Below are 13,613 nucleotides of genomic sequence, written 5' to 3'. Positions count from 1 at the left end.
CCCCCAGGGCTGACTGAGCTCAAGTCCTTGTGATGGCAGGGCAAGCACTGTCCCATCTGAGACACGCCCAGCCCGTGTGCTCTCTGCCACCTTTGACTTCTCACCTCTTCTGAACTGTAATTATTCTTACTTCCGTTCACAAATCCCTGTGTTTTTTGTTCCCGTTGGACGTGGGGGTCTCATGAAGCCAAGCTGGCCTTAAACTGTGTACCTCCTCCCTGCACTTCCTCAGTGCTGGAACTGGAGGCTGGTACCACAATGCCAGGCTTCGGACTACGGCCTGGCCCAGCACATGAGCCACAAAAGGAACACATGGCCGCCTCCATTCCTCATGGCTGCCTGATGAGGTGGGATCACTATCAGGCCCAGAAGAAGAAACAGGCTCAGAAAACCAAAGAGACTTGCTTAAGGACAGTTTATCATCTGGCTTCACCTCTGGGCTCGGCACCCTGTGCTTGGTACTGTCCAGCTGAGCACTCCCAGAGTCCCATGATGCCTAGGGAAGATCCAAGTCACCGAACAGCTGCAGAGCAGGGGCCAGTCCAAACTGGATGTTTATTTCCCATGCCAAGTGAGACCAAACCCCTCTCCACCCACCCTGAGCACTCCATAACTGGAAGGCCACACCCCACTCCTCAAGCCTCGATGCTGCCCTTGAATTAGCAAACTCTTTCCTAAAACTCGGCTTAGGGGAACAGTTATAGGCCAGTGCTGTTGATGGGTGTGGCTTCATGAACACAGTGGATCTGTCACCCTGTCTGAGCCACCTGGGTGGTTCACTTACTGTCCCAACCACCTAGTACTTCAGTTAGTACCACAGATCACAGAGGCCCAACATCCCGCTCCCTCGGGGAGCTTCCTCATGTCTGCCCGCTGTTCATATGAGACGGGCCACTCCTCTGCTCTTCCTTTCTCTTCTGCCTTGACCTGGTCCCAGGAATCCAGTCAGTCTTCACCTGAACAATTATTGTTCCTGATATATTTGACATAACACACAAACCGGGACATATATATATATATTCCAATTCACTAGTATAACCCTGGACTGCCCAGGCAAAGGACAAATGGTCTCCTTTGCTCTGAACTGGCCTCCACACACCACCCTTGACTTTCCAAGCCCCATGTCCATGTTGGCAGCACACTTCCTGGACCTTGTGGCTCCTTGGGCCCACTCCCTGAATCAGGACTGAACCAGGGCCTGGATGGAAAAGCATGTCCCATCCCAAGCTCTCTCAAGGCCTTCTCACGGGTAAGAGCCAAGGCCAAGGAGAAGGAACCTAGCCTTGCCCTGGCCAGTGCATAAGGCACTGTTGCAGAGATCTCTCTGTGTTATGCAAGCAGTCTTGATCTATTCCAAGTGCCTGAGAAGACCAGCTAGCTATTATCTGTTGGGGCGGGGGGACGACAAGCAGGTGTTAATGAGAGCCTCACAAAAGGCTCTGACGGGCAAACTGTCACCCCCATGGGTTTCAGTTCAGCCTCGAGGCCCAGCTCTTCCTTTAGAACCTGCCTGTAAACTGGTTTCAATAAACCTTGCTCAAGCGTACAGTACCAGATAGCAGAAACAGGGCGCGGGCCCAGAAAGCTCCTCCTTCCCCCTCCCACCCCTGTCCGCCAACAGTACATAGCCAAGCTGTCCCTCGGTGCTTTCGGAAGAAGCAGACATGTTTCCATCTTCCACAGGCCACTCACACATCGGCCTGTCTGTCTCTGTCTTCCAGAGCGAAGGCTCTCAGTGGTGTGAGCCGGGACCTATAACACCTGGTGCCACCTCCCACCCCCCACAAAACAACTGCCCGAATCCAACCCCTAGAAGTCAGCCGAGTGACCCACTGCTCAGGAGGTGGCTTTCCGATGGGTTCCAGGGTAGGCGTAGGAGATGGGATGGCGCGTCCCTGGCCTCACGGTGAACGTATTGATGGGACTCCCGTAGTGGGTGGTGCCGTGGGGAGACCTGGAGGGAGCGCAAGAGGGGAGCGGTGAAGGTTCACAGGCAGCTGGTTGGTCCCCACTCTACCCGCCTCCCTTAGAACACGACATTTTAAAATGTGATGTGATGGACCTCTGGACTCCAGGGTGGGACCAAGTGCATCAGACAGACACCCCCGGTACCCTGTGCTCACTCAGACTCCTTGGCTCCCAGCCTGCGTCTCTATCCATCTTTCCACCTGGTCCGCTAGGTCTCCCCTTTCCTCAACCCTGACTTGAAGCTCTGAAACTCCAGGGGGCGAGAGGAGAGTGGAGTGTTGGGAAGTAAGGAGCCGGCCAACAGCACCCTCTCCAGCTATCTGGGCCCTTCTCCATTCTCCCGTAGTCGCAAGCTATGGCCGTGGGCGTGGCATTAACTCTGTTCACGCATCCCACGACGCGAACCCCCGGAGATCCTTCCCCAGCTCACCTGCTGCCTTTGGCTGGGACGAAGCCATAGTCCCCGGCTTTGCCGCCACCACCACCGGCTCCGCCGCCCGGCGCCTTGTACTTGACCTCGGCTGCGCCTCGGGCGCCCTCCAGCGACAGCCTCCGCGCGTGCAGGCCTCCGGGGGCCCCGCGGCCCGCCGAGTTGACCCGTCGCATCTCGGGGCCTCCCGGCTGCGGCCCGAAGCAGTTAGGGGAGCTCAGGCTGCGGCCAGTGGCGCCGCGGGGCGTCCCGGGGTTGCGGTGGGGCTCCCCGACGTACAGGCGTTTCTTGATGAGCGAGCGTCCGCTGCCGGAGAAGCGATCCAGGCCCCCGAGCCCGGGGTATTGGGCGCCGCCGCCGCCGCCGGGAAAGCGCGAGAAGCCGCGAGCCGCATTGGCCCCGGGGCCCGCGTCCAGGGGCTGCCCCAGGTCCGAGAAGAGGTTCCTGGGTGGGGACCCGCGACGGCCCTGACGCTGCAGCCCGGGGGCGGGGGGCTCAGGGTCATTGCTGAACTCTGGCGGCGGCGGAATGATATCAAAGCTGAACTCCTCTTCTTCCTCTTCCCTCTTGTAGGAAGGAGAGGGCGGAGAAGAGAAGGATTTGGGGAGGGCGCGGCTCGGGGGCAAGCCTGGGGGAGCGGGTCTTTCCCGGGCCACGGCGGTCGGGGACTCGGCCTTGGTCCACGCATGCCTATGGGTTGGCTCTGGGCCCTGTGTGTCTCGCCCCTGCTGGGGCTTCCACTGACTGGGTCCAGTGGGCCGTGCTGAGGTCAGGTGGGAGCCCTCTGTCTCGCTGGGTACCTTAGGGACCACGAGGAAGGAGTTGGGCCGGCTACCTCTGTAAAAGACGCCGTCAGAGCTGGCCTCTGTTTGGTTGCTACGGTCACGGAGACTCCCCGGCAGAGAGGACCGGCCCGGGCCCATCGCAGGCCCTCCAGGCCTGGTCTTCTGTGCCCTCTGTCTGGCTGCCAGGAGCAGGGCCATTGGGGAGCCGCGCTCCACCACCTCCCCAGTCACCGGGTGTCTGAGGAGCTGGTCGGCAGGCTGGACTGGGGTGAGAGGTTTGGCTGGATGGCTTTCCGGCTCCTTTTCGTCCGCTTGTCCCCCGGAGCCTGTGGTCTCTCCTCTGGCCCGAGTGGGAATCACCACGGCAACCCCTCGGCTGTGGCTGTTCTGGCTGCGATGGGGTCTGTAGAGAAATGGTACCTCCTCCCCACCAGTGGACTTCTTCGGCGGGAGGGCTGGAGGTGAGAGCGCTCCATCTGTGGACAGTTGGGTGGCCACTCCGTTTTCTTGAGATTCTGGCTTTCCTCTCTGCCTCACTGGGACAGGGTCCTTCTTGGCAATCAGCTGAGATGATGGGATGGACAGCTCAGGTGTGTCCTTGGGTGGTGTGGCCTGCCCAGGTGTGTCCTTGGGTGCTGTGGCCTGCCCTGGTGGGTCCTTGGGTGCTGTGGCCTGCCCTGGTGGGTCCTTGGGTGCTGTGGCCTGCCCAACTGTGTCCTTGGATGCTGTGGTCTGCTCAGGTGTAGGCTTGAGTGGCAAGGCCGGCCCAGGTGTGGTCTTAGGCAGTATGGCCTGCCCGGGTACAAGCTTGAATGGTGTGGCTGGCCCAGGTGTGGCCTTGGGTGGGGCTGCTGGACCAGGTGTAATCTTGGACTGGAGTGGCGTGGCAGGTAGAGGGGTGGCCGACAGCTGGGGTGGATTCTTGGTGACAGGCTTATGGAATCTGCCACTGTCCGTGCCGTTTTCAAAGATTCTCCCCGCTTCCAGCCGGGGTTTGGGTGGCAGAGATGCTATGCTGGGCTTGGCCTCTTTCTCCGCTGAGGAGGCAAACCGAGCCTCTAGCTCATTCCGGATCTGCCTGACACTGGGGGCTGGAGTACCCTGGGGGATGTAGTCCACAGGGGGTAGCGTCAGGCTGCTGGTGGCTTCTCTCTCTGGTAGGCTGCTGCTGGAGGGACTCTTCACAGGACCACATGGGTGTGTCTTCTCGGGCAGGCTTGGAGGAGCTGTCTCCTCCGATAGGCTGGGCCCCTTCTTGCTCTCCTTGTCCTTCCAGGCCACTGGAGGGACTGGCCTGTGGCTGAGTGACCGATCCTCTTTCCTGGACCCACAGAGATAGGCTGCCAACTCGCTTCGAAGTTTTTCCATCTGCCTGGGGTCTCTCCAGTCAACTGGTTCTGACGAGTCTGTGTCCTCCAGAGTGGGGGGGGTGGGTTTGGCGTGGAGAGTAGGTGAGCCGGACTTGGGGGTCTTCATAAGTCCAGAAGATGGAGGGGCTGCCTGCTCAGTAGAAGGCAAAGGAGGAGCAGCTGGGGGCAGAGAGGGTGCTGGTGGAGGGAGTGGGGGAGCAGCTGGGGGCAGGGGAGGGGCTGGTGGAGGGAGTGGGGGAGCAGCTGGGGGCAGGGGAGGGGCTGGAGGTGGAACTCCAGCTTGTCCATTGGTCTGGGGTTCAGACTGCCTGAGCCTTGGGCTGCCTGATGTCTCAAGCCTGGGCTCCCTGGGGTGCTCTGGCTCTGGGGCCCTGTCTGGATAAACTTGAGATGCAGGGCGGATGTTGAAGCTGGGAGGCAGGGGGAGGTGTGTCCAGGCCTTCTGGCTGGCTTCCTCCTCTTCTGGGGAAGCCCCTGGTGCTTCCTGAACCGGGATAGATGAGGTCCTGACTGGAGTTGGGGGAGGCACCTTGAATGACCTGGGGAAGGTGAGGTGGGATTCGGGGCTAGGCCCTAAGTGGCTCCCCTTCAGTTCAGCAGGGCTTTTGGGGGGGCTGGTTCTGGGGTCTTCTGGCCGCCTGCCATTGAGTGCTACTTCTGATTTCCACTTGATAATACGTGTTCCAGTTGCATGAGGAGAGACTGGGGTTGGGGGTCCTGGGGCTGGCAAAGAAGGCGGAGGGGGGGTTAGGAAAGCTGAGGGTGGGGCGGGGGGGATGAAGTCTGGAGGGGTAGGTGTCGATGGTGGGGAGAGGGTAGCCGAGGGAGATAAAGTGTCCAGTACTGGGGGTGGAGGTGGGGCCGTGCTGGGTGGGGGTGGGGGTTCCACCAGTAGGGGAGGGGGGGGAGGAGGGACCGAAGGAGGGGGTGGTGGAGGGGACTCCCCTGGAGGCTGCGAAGTGTCCTGGGGTGGCCCTGGGGCTGGGCCTGGGGGAGGTGGGGGGATGGATGAGTCGAGGTCATAGTGTGCAGGCCTCAGGTCGCCCACAGAGCTGTACAGTCGGAGGTGGCCGTTCACCAGTGAGCTGGTACCTGAAAGAAGGGAGGCAGAGAGGTGGAGTTGAGTCGGTCTCCCTCCCTCTTCTAACAAGGCTTTCTTTTTCTGTCTGTTTCTTGCTTTCATGTGTGTGTAGGGGCTGGGGGTTATCATGGCATGGCTGTGGCCGTCTGAGGACAACTATGGGAATACATTCTCTCCTCCCACCACTGAACTCGGCTCAGATTTGGTGGCTCACCTTACCTGCCGAGCCATCTTTCCAACCCAAAGCCAATGTCTGTGCCGGGCTGGCCAAGAGAAACACTGGTTCTCCCAATTCTTCCGTCCCAAACCTGACCGAGGAAGCAGCAATGTCCCTATGTCTTGAGCTGTCCTAGGAGCGGTCGGTCCTCTGTTACTGTAATAGGGTGACTCCCACTCCAGGCCCTGGAGCAGGCTTTGTGGCTTACACTAAATCGTGTAAGCCGGTGGAAAGAGTTCTTTGAGGTTACTGTGGTTTCCAGTGACTCAGGGAAGCCAGGTGTGGTGGCTCATTCCTACAATCTCAACAGTTGAGAAACTGAGGCAGGAGAATTGCCATGAGTTCAAAGCCAGCCTGGGCTACAGAGTGAGACTGTCTCAAACAAACAAGAACAAAAAGAAAGAAAGAGAGGGAAGCTGGGGAGATGACCCCGTGAGTAAGGCCTGCAGTGCGAACATGATGACCTGGGTTCGGAGCCCCGGCACCCACAAAGCTGGTATGGCGGCCTCCTGTCAGCAGTGCCGGGAAGCAGGGGCAGGCCAGTCACCGGGGCCCCGCTGGCCACCTGGTCTTGCCCAATTCTAAGATCCAGGTTCAGTTAGAGACCCGGCCTCAAAAAAGTAGGGTGGAAAGAGAAGAGAGAAAACACCTGATACCGACTTCTGGCCTCCTCACACACCTGCACATGCATAACACACACACACACACACACACACACACACACACACACGTACACATGCATACTATACACACACAAACAGATACACATACATACCATACACACACACACACACACACACACACACACACACGTACACATGCATACTATACACACACAAACAGATACACATACATACTATACACACACACACACAGACAAACATGTACACATGCATACTATACACACACAAACAGGTACACATGCACACTACACACACACACACACACACACACACACACACACACACACACACACACTAACAGGTGCATATGCACATTTAAAAAAAAGGAGCCGGGCAGCGGTGGCCCACACCTTTAATCCCAGCACTTGGGAAGCAGAGGCAGGTGGATCTCTGTGTGTTCAAGGCCAGCCTGGTCTAGAGAGTGAGTTCAGGATAGCCAGGGCTACACAGAGAAACCCTGTCTCAGAAAAACAAAAAACAAACAAACAAACAAACAAAAAAACAAAAAAAGGAAGAGGGGACAAATCAGGGATCACGGAGAGGTGGGCACGGGTGAAAACAAGGAGTTAGCCACCTCACAAACAGACGACTCATGCTTTTGGGAGCCGGAGACTGTAGGGACCCACTTCGTCACATCGTTTAGAACGTCTGTGGCAGGGTCTGGACTGATGGACGGCGCAGAGGAAGGAAGGTACCCAGGGCAATGTGGCTACAGGATGGACACCTGGACGCAGCCATCTTCCTTTCCTCCTGGGCCCCAGCCCCAGGAGAGTCTACCTCCCTCCTTCACACTTATCTTTCCTTCTCCCACCTCAAAGTGCTTAGCAGAGAGCAGCAAGCCTGGAGAAGAGGTGCCTGGGGAGGTGTCTCTTAGCTGCGTGATCCTGAACAAGGGGGGCCTGGAATGGAGCACCTGGGGTCCCGACAGCAGTGAACAGATACCACTCACTAAAGCTTATTGTTTGTTTTGTTCTAGGGTTCGAACCCAGGGCTTTGTTCCTGCTAGGTGATGTTGACCTCTGGCCTCCACACACTCTGCAACTTGCTATATGCTCAGCCCCTAAACTTTATTCATTAAGGGGTCAGCCAGACAGACCACGGACAGCATACGTTAGTAAATCATTACCATGGTAAAGGCAGTAATAAAATCAGCAGGGGAAGGGTGCTGAGGGGTGCCATTTCATTAGGAAGGCTCCACTGAGAAGGTGACCTTGGAGCAGAGGGATGGCAGGAGGGGCTGAGATGCAGACCCCGGGGTGAAAACCTGACTAGGCTAATTAAGGAAATCCCACGTGGCCGATGCAGGGAAGCAGTGAGATCCCAGCAGTCTTCCACAACCTTTGCTCTGCGTGACATGGGATGTGCCTGGCCAGGTGTGAGCAGACCACGTGGCTTCATCCAGCCCACACATTCAGTCCTCCAGGGTTGGCGCTGCTGTTCCCAGGCAGGGCGAGCGTCCCAGGGACAGAGCTAATCAGGGTAGAGCTGAGACAGATTTGTCTGACCCCAGAGGTCTTGTTGTGACCTGGTCCCGCCCCTTTCTCCACTTCCTCAAATGGGTCTTAGCCGACCACGGCCACGGCTCTCCGCATTTCCCAGCCCACTGTTCTCACCCACCTCCGCCAGTGGCTAAGATGCCCACGACTCTGACTTTGTCTCCCGCTGGGAAGGTGGAGTAGGTGTTTGGTTTTGGGAGCTCAGGGCCCACGGAGGAAGGAAAGATGGAGAAGCCACAAAATCAGAGTCCTCTTACCTCCCACTTCTTTGTCTGCAAAGCCCTCTGGGACTGAGGGAGTGGGCACAGCCAGCCCGTGGTTCTCCTGGGCATTCTGAAAGAGACCAGAAAGAGGTCAGGGCACATGGAGAGGCGGCTGCATGGCCAGCCGGAGCTCTGATCCCAGCTGCGAGTCAGCTGGATTGCTGGAGAAATCGCAGGGATGGCGGTAACTGTACAACCTCGTAAGTGTATGAAAACATTAGAGTGAATTCGTCTAGTTTAGATTTCATGAATTCATTGTGTGTGCAGTGCCCACGGAGGCCAGGAGAGGCCAAATTAGAGGTACACACACTTGAGAACGATCATGTGGGTCCTGGGTCCCCTGCAAGAGCAGCAGGTGCTCTTTATTTTTTATTTTTATTTTTTTTATTTAATTTCTGGGTGCTGGGAACTGAACTCTGGTCCTCTGCAAGAGCAGAGCAGATTGTGCTCTTAACAGCCGAGCCATCTGTCTAGCCTTACACACTTCTTCTTCTTTTTATAACCACTGAGCCATCTCTCCAGCCCCCAGCAGGTGCTCTTAGCTGATAAATCATCTCTCCAGCCCTAAGAGTGAATTTTAAACGATGAATCTGGGCTGGAGATATATTTCAATTGGTAGTGTTTGTCTAGTATACACAGAGCCCTGAGTTCGAGCCCCGGCACTGCAAAAACCATGCCTGTCATCTCAGTACACAGGGTAGGAAGTTCAAGGACATCCTCAGCTGTATAGTGAGTTTGACGCCAGCTTGAGAGACATGAGGCTTAAAAAGAAAAAGCAAAGTGTCCTATTGTCTGTCCTCAGCTAGAGATGTATGCTTTGGGGCTGCCAGTCAAATTGTTCATCTCTCTATGCATGCATGAGAACAACCTCATAGCAACGTAAGTATTAGCTGTCTAGTTACAGATCAGATTTGCAAACCTAGAATCAGCAAGGACGAAGATCAGCTATATATGAATGAAAATCTCAATTAAAAACAAGCCAAGGAGCGGGGCACAGTGGCACATGCCTTTGTTTCTAGATCCAGGCCATCCTGGTCTATATAGTAAGTTCCAGGCTATAGTAAGACCCTGTCAAAACAAACACAGGGCTGGTGATGGCTCAGAGGGTAAAGGTGCTTGCTGCCAAGGCCAATGACCTGAGCTGAGCTGGGTCTCTGGGACCAAGAAGGGAAGGAGAGAGCCAATTCCTGGAAACTGACCCCAAACCTAAGGAAAGAACCCTGCAGTGACTACTTCTGGCCACCCAGTGGCCAAAAGCTAACATCCACATCCTGACCTCCTGTTTACTCCAGGCTTTCATCAGGAATTTACAGGAAAAAAATAAGTGGTGAACCGGGGCTTTGGAAACAGTGCAGGTGCCTTCTGATCTCCACACGGAACAGAGCAGAACTGTTTACACAGGTGTTAGCTTGTGAGCTGGTTTGCATCCTCTTCCCCCCAACACATATTTCCATAGATCAACAAAGTGCACACACCTGCGGCTCTGAGCGCCACACGGTGCTTTTGAAGGGTCTCAGTGGCCCGGCCTCTGGTCCCCAAGCCTACTCTCCGTTCCCACTGGATTATTACAGCATCTCACATTCTCCTCTGACAGTCTCCCTCCCTCCCTCCCTCCCTCCTTCCCTCTCTTCCCTCCTTCCCTCTCTTCCCTCTATTTCTCTTCTTTCTGCTTCCTTTCTTTTGTGGTAGCACAGACTGACCTTCCTTTAAGTCACTATGGAGCAAAGATGACCTTAACTTCTGGTTTTCCTGCCTTCACCTTCCAGTGCCTCGTGGGGATTCCATGCACACCAGCACACTTGGCTCCTGTGGTACTGGGGATCAAACCCAGGGCTTTGTGCATGCTAGGCAGGCACTCTACCAACTGAGCCGCCACATCCCCAGTGCCCCCCTTCCTTTCTAATAATAAGAATGCTCCTGTGAACACACCCTCTTAGTCATCCTCGATGAAAAGATGTCCCCCGTGTTTACTACATGAGGAAATGACCCTCAGAAGCATTTGAGAAGTAACTTAAAGCATACAGCTGGACTACCAAACCCAGGTCCGTGGAGCCCCCGCTGGGCATTTGGCTCTCCACAGCCGCCCCTGAGGACAAGCTGCGCTGCTGTCTGTTGTAAATGGGCAAGAGTTGCGAGCTCAGGCTTTGGAGTCTGGGAAACTGAGGCAAAGCCTCAAGAAGAGGCTTTGGGGCTGGGGATATGGCTCTGTGGGGAAAGTACTTACTATGTAAGCACGAGACCCGAGTTCAATACCCTAGAACGCACGTAAAGCCTAGCCTGGGTGCAACAAGAGATCCTGCTTCAAACAAGATCCAAGGTGAGGATCAACACCCAAAGGTGTCCTCTGACTCACACACATGCTGTGGCACACACACACACACACACACACACACACACACACACACACACACACACGAGAAGGGCTTGGAGATGCATTTGCAGGCTGTGTATGACCCTGGAGGGGGGAGAGGTGTGCCCTGAAGAACATTCAGGGACAGTTGGCAGTTGCTGGACAGTTGGCAGTTGGCAATAGAGAGAGAGAGAGAGAGAGAGAGAGAGAGAGAGAGAGAGAGAGAGAGAGAGAGATTGACGAAACAAGAAGGGGCCGAGTCAAGGGTCAAGCAGTCTGGCATACATGCTGGAGTTCCAGGCTGGTGAGAGACTCTCAAACAAAAGATGGAAGACTTGGAAGACTCCAATGGTTAGCTTACATGTCTACTGGACACAACCCAGATCACCTGGTTAGAGCAGGCTGGCCTGTGGGCTATCTGTGCGAATTGTACTGAACGCTTTAATTGATGTAGGAGGACCCAGCTTGAAGGTGGGCAGCACCATTCCCTGGTGGAGCCCTGGGCTGTAGAAGAGCGAGAAGCACTTCTACATGCGTCCTCTCTGCTTTTGGCCGTGGGTGTGTCGTGAGCAACCGTCTCAAGCTCCTGCCGCTGTGATCTCTCCAGGGTGGACTGTAACCGGAAACTGTTACAACCCATAAACTCTTTCTCATCTAAGATGCTTTCTGTCAGCGCGCTTTGTCACGGCAGCAGAAGTGAGACCAAGACACCTCAGGACCAACGCCTGAGGTCCTCCGACCTCCGTGTGTGTAATCGCATGCCTACATGTACCCCCCCCCCCCACAAAAGCATTTAAAAACATTTAAAAATGTTTAATCACACATTAAAAGGCTTAGCCGGACATTGTGGTGTACATTTGTAATTCTAGCACTTGGGAAGTAGAGGCAGGAGGATCACGTTTAACAGTAACCGGGGCTATATGAGACCCTGTCTCAGAAAAGTAAAAACAAAGTTATATCCTTCCTCTGGGCCAACAAGATGGCTTAGACAATAATGTGTTTGCTGCCCAAGAATGCAAGCCTACAAACTGAATTCAATTCCCAGAACCCCATAAAGGTGGAAGGAGAGAAGTAAGTCCACAAAGTTGTCCTCTGACCTGTGAATATGCAGTTATGCATCATATACGTGTGTGTGTGTGTATATATAATATGTGTGTGTGTGTGTGTGTGTGTGTGTGATATGATACACATGTACACACAATAATAATGAAAATTAAAGAGGAGGGAAGAGGGCCAGGGAGATGCTTGAAGGTAAAACCTCTTACAGTGCAAACTGACAACCCAAGCGAGATCCCCCAAACCCACACAAAAAGCTGGATGCCGTGGTGTGCACTTGTGAGACAGGAGGCAGAGGCAGGAGGATTGACAGGAAGGTGCGGGTCAGCTAACCTGGAGCACACTGCAGTGCCCCAAACAAGAGAGACCCAGCCTCAGACGAGGTGGAAGGCAAGGGCGACTCCCAAAAGCTGTCCTCTGACCACGTTTTGTGAGGCCGGCTCGTAAGGTGCTCCTCCTGTGACGTCCTCACCTAGGCTGTGGGGATGGCGACATGGACACCTCTGGATACTCAGGCCACCCCGCCAGGATGGGGTGTGAGGCCTCGGGTGGTTGTCTAACTCCAGAGATATGTAATAGAGGAAGAGGAAGGCCAGGAAGGAGTTCTCAGAAGCAGTTTCCGGAAGCCACAAGCCAGCAGTCAGTGCGTGCTTGTGTGTGTGTGTGTGTGTGTGTGTGTGTGTGTGTGTATGTGTGTGTGTGTGTGTGTGTGTGTGTGTGTATGGTGGGTGTGGTATGTGTATGTAGTGTGGTGTGTGCATGTGTGTGGTGTATGTATGTGTGTGTGTGTGTGTGTGTATGTATGGTGGGTGTGGTATGTGTATGTAGTGTGGTGTGTGGTGTGTGCGGTGTGTGCATGTGTGTGGTGTATGTATGTGTGTGTGTGTGTGTATGTATGGTGGGTGTGGTATGTGTATGTAGTGTGGTGTGTGTGTGTGTGGTATGTGTGGTGTGTGCGGTGTGTGCATGTGTGTGGTGTATGTATGTGTGTGTGTGTGTGTATGTATGGTGGGTGTGGTATGTGTATGTAGTGTGGTGTGTGTGTGTGGTATGTGTGGTGTGTGTGGTGTGTGCATGTGTGTGGTGTATGTATGTGTGTGTGTGTGTGTGTGTGTGTGTATGTATGGTGGGTGTGGTATGTGTATGTAGTGTGGTGTGTGTGTGGTGTGTGCATGTGTGTGGTGTATGTATGTGTGTGTGTGTGTGTGTATGTATGTATGGTGGGTGTGGTATGTGTATGTAGTGTGGTGTGTGTGTGTGTGTGTGTGTGTATATGTATGGTGGGTGTGGTATGTGTATGTAGTATGGTGTGTGTGTGTGTGTATGTATGGTGTGTGTGTGTGTGTGGTGTGTATGGTGGGTATGGTATGTGTATGTAGTGTGGTGTGTGTGTGTGTGTGTGTGGTGTGTGTGGTGTGTGCATGTGTGTGGTGTGTGTGTGTGTGGTGTGTGCATGTGTGTGGTGTATGTATGTGTGTGTGTGTGTGTGTGTGTGTATGTATGGTGGGTATGGTATGTGTATGTAGTGTGGTGTGTGTGTGTGTGGTGTGTGCATGTGTGTGGTGTATGTATGTGTGTGTGTGTGTGTATGTATGGTGGGTGTGGTATGTGTATGTAGTGTGGTGTGTGTGTGTGTGGTGTGTGTGGTGTGTGCATGTGTGTGGTGTATGTATGTGTGCGTTGCCCTCTTCACCTCAACACCACCCTATCCTTGGCCTCTCGCTCTGATAAAACAGCAGACTGTCCAAGACGCTGTGTGTGGGGACCAGCCTGTGTCTCAGTGCACTGTGAGTAAGGGGTGGCCGTCCACCTCTCCGTGCAGAGAACTGGCCTGTGGGCAACAAGCGAAGAGCGCTCAGAGAGGTACTTGAGCCGTCGGGGCCACACCCTCCTGTGTGGCAGGCACCCGCACAC

The 13,613-nt window shown here is 54.9% G+C and overlaps 1 protein-coding gene across 1 annotated transcript in view; it reads right to left on the bottom strand.

The window, feature by feature from the left end:
• Nucleotides 1-400: 400 nt before the first annotated feature.
• The window catches only part of C16_21H6orf132 (chromosome 16_21 C6orf132 homolog), a 32,551-nt gene continuing 19,338 nt past the window's right edge, over nucleotides 401-13,613 (bottom strand). The window contains exons 3-6 of the mRNA XM_059281828.1: nucleotides 8,288-8,363; nucleotides 2,399-5,645; nucleotides 1,834-1,954; nucleotides 401-956 (exon numbers count right to left, since the gene is read on the bottom strand). Coding sequence (XP_059137811.1) covers nucleotides 1,837-1,954; nucleotides 2,399-5,645; nucleotides 8,288-8,363 — 3,441 coding nt within the window. The 3' untranslated portion in view covers nucleotides 401-956; nucleotides 1,834-1,836. The remainder of the gene's footprint in view (nucleotides 957-1,833; nucleotides 1,955-2,398; nucleotides 5,646-8,287; nucleotides 8,364-13,613) is intronic.

The sequence above is a fragment of the Peromyscus eremicus genome, chromosome 16_21, assembly GCF_949786415.1.
Source record: "Peromyscus eremicus chromosome 16_21, PerEre_H2_v1, whole genome shotgun sequence".
Classification (NCBI taxonomy): Eukaryota; Metazoa; Chordata; class Mammalia; order Rodentia; family Cricetidae; genus Peromyscus; species Peromyscus eremicus.
The sequence above is the reverse complement of the archived record's forward strand: the minus strand, read 5'-3'. Positions and strand labels throughout refer to the sequence as shown.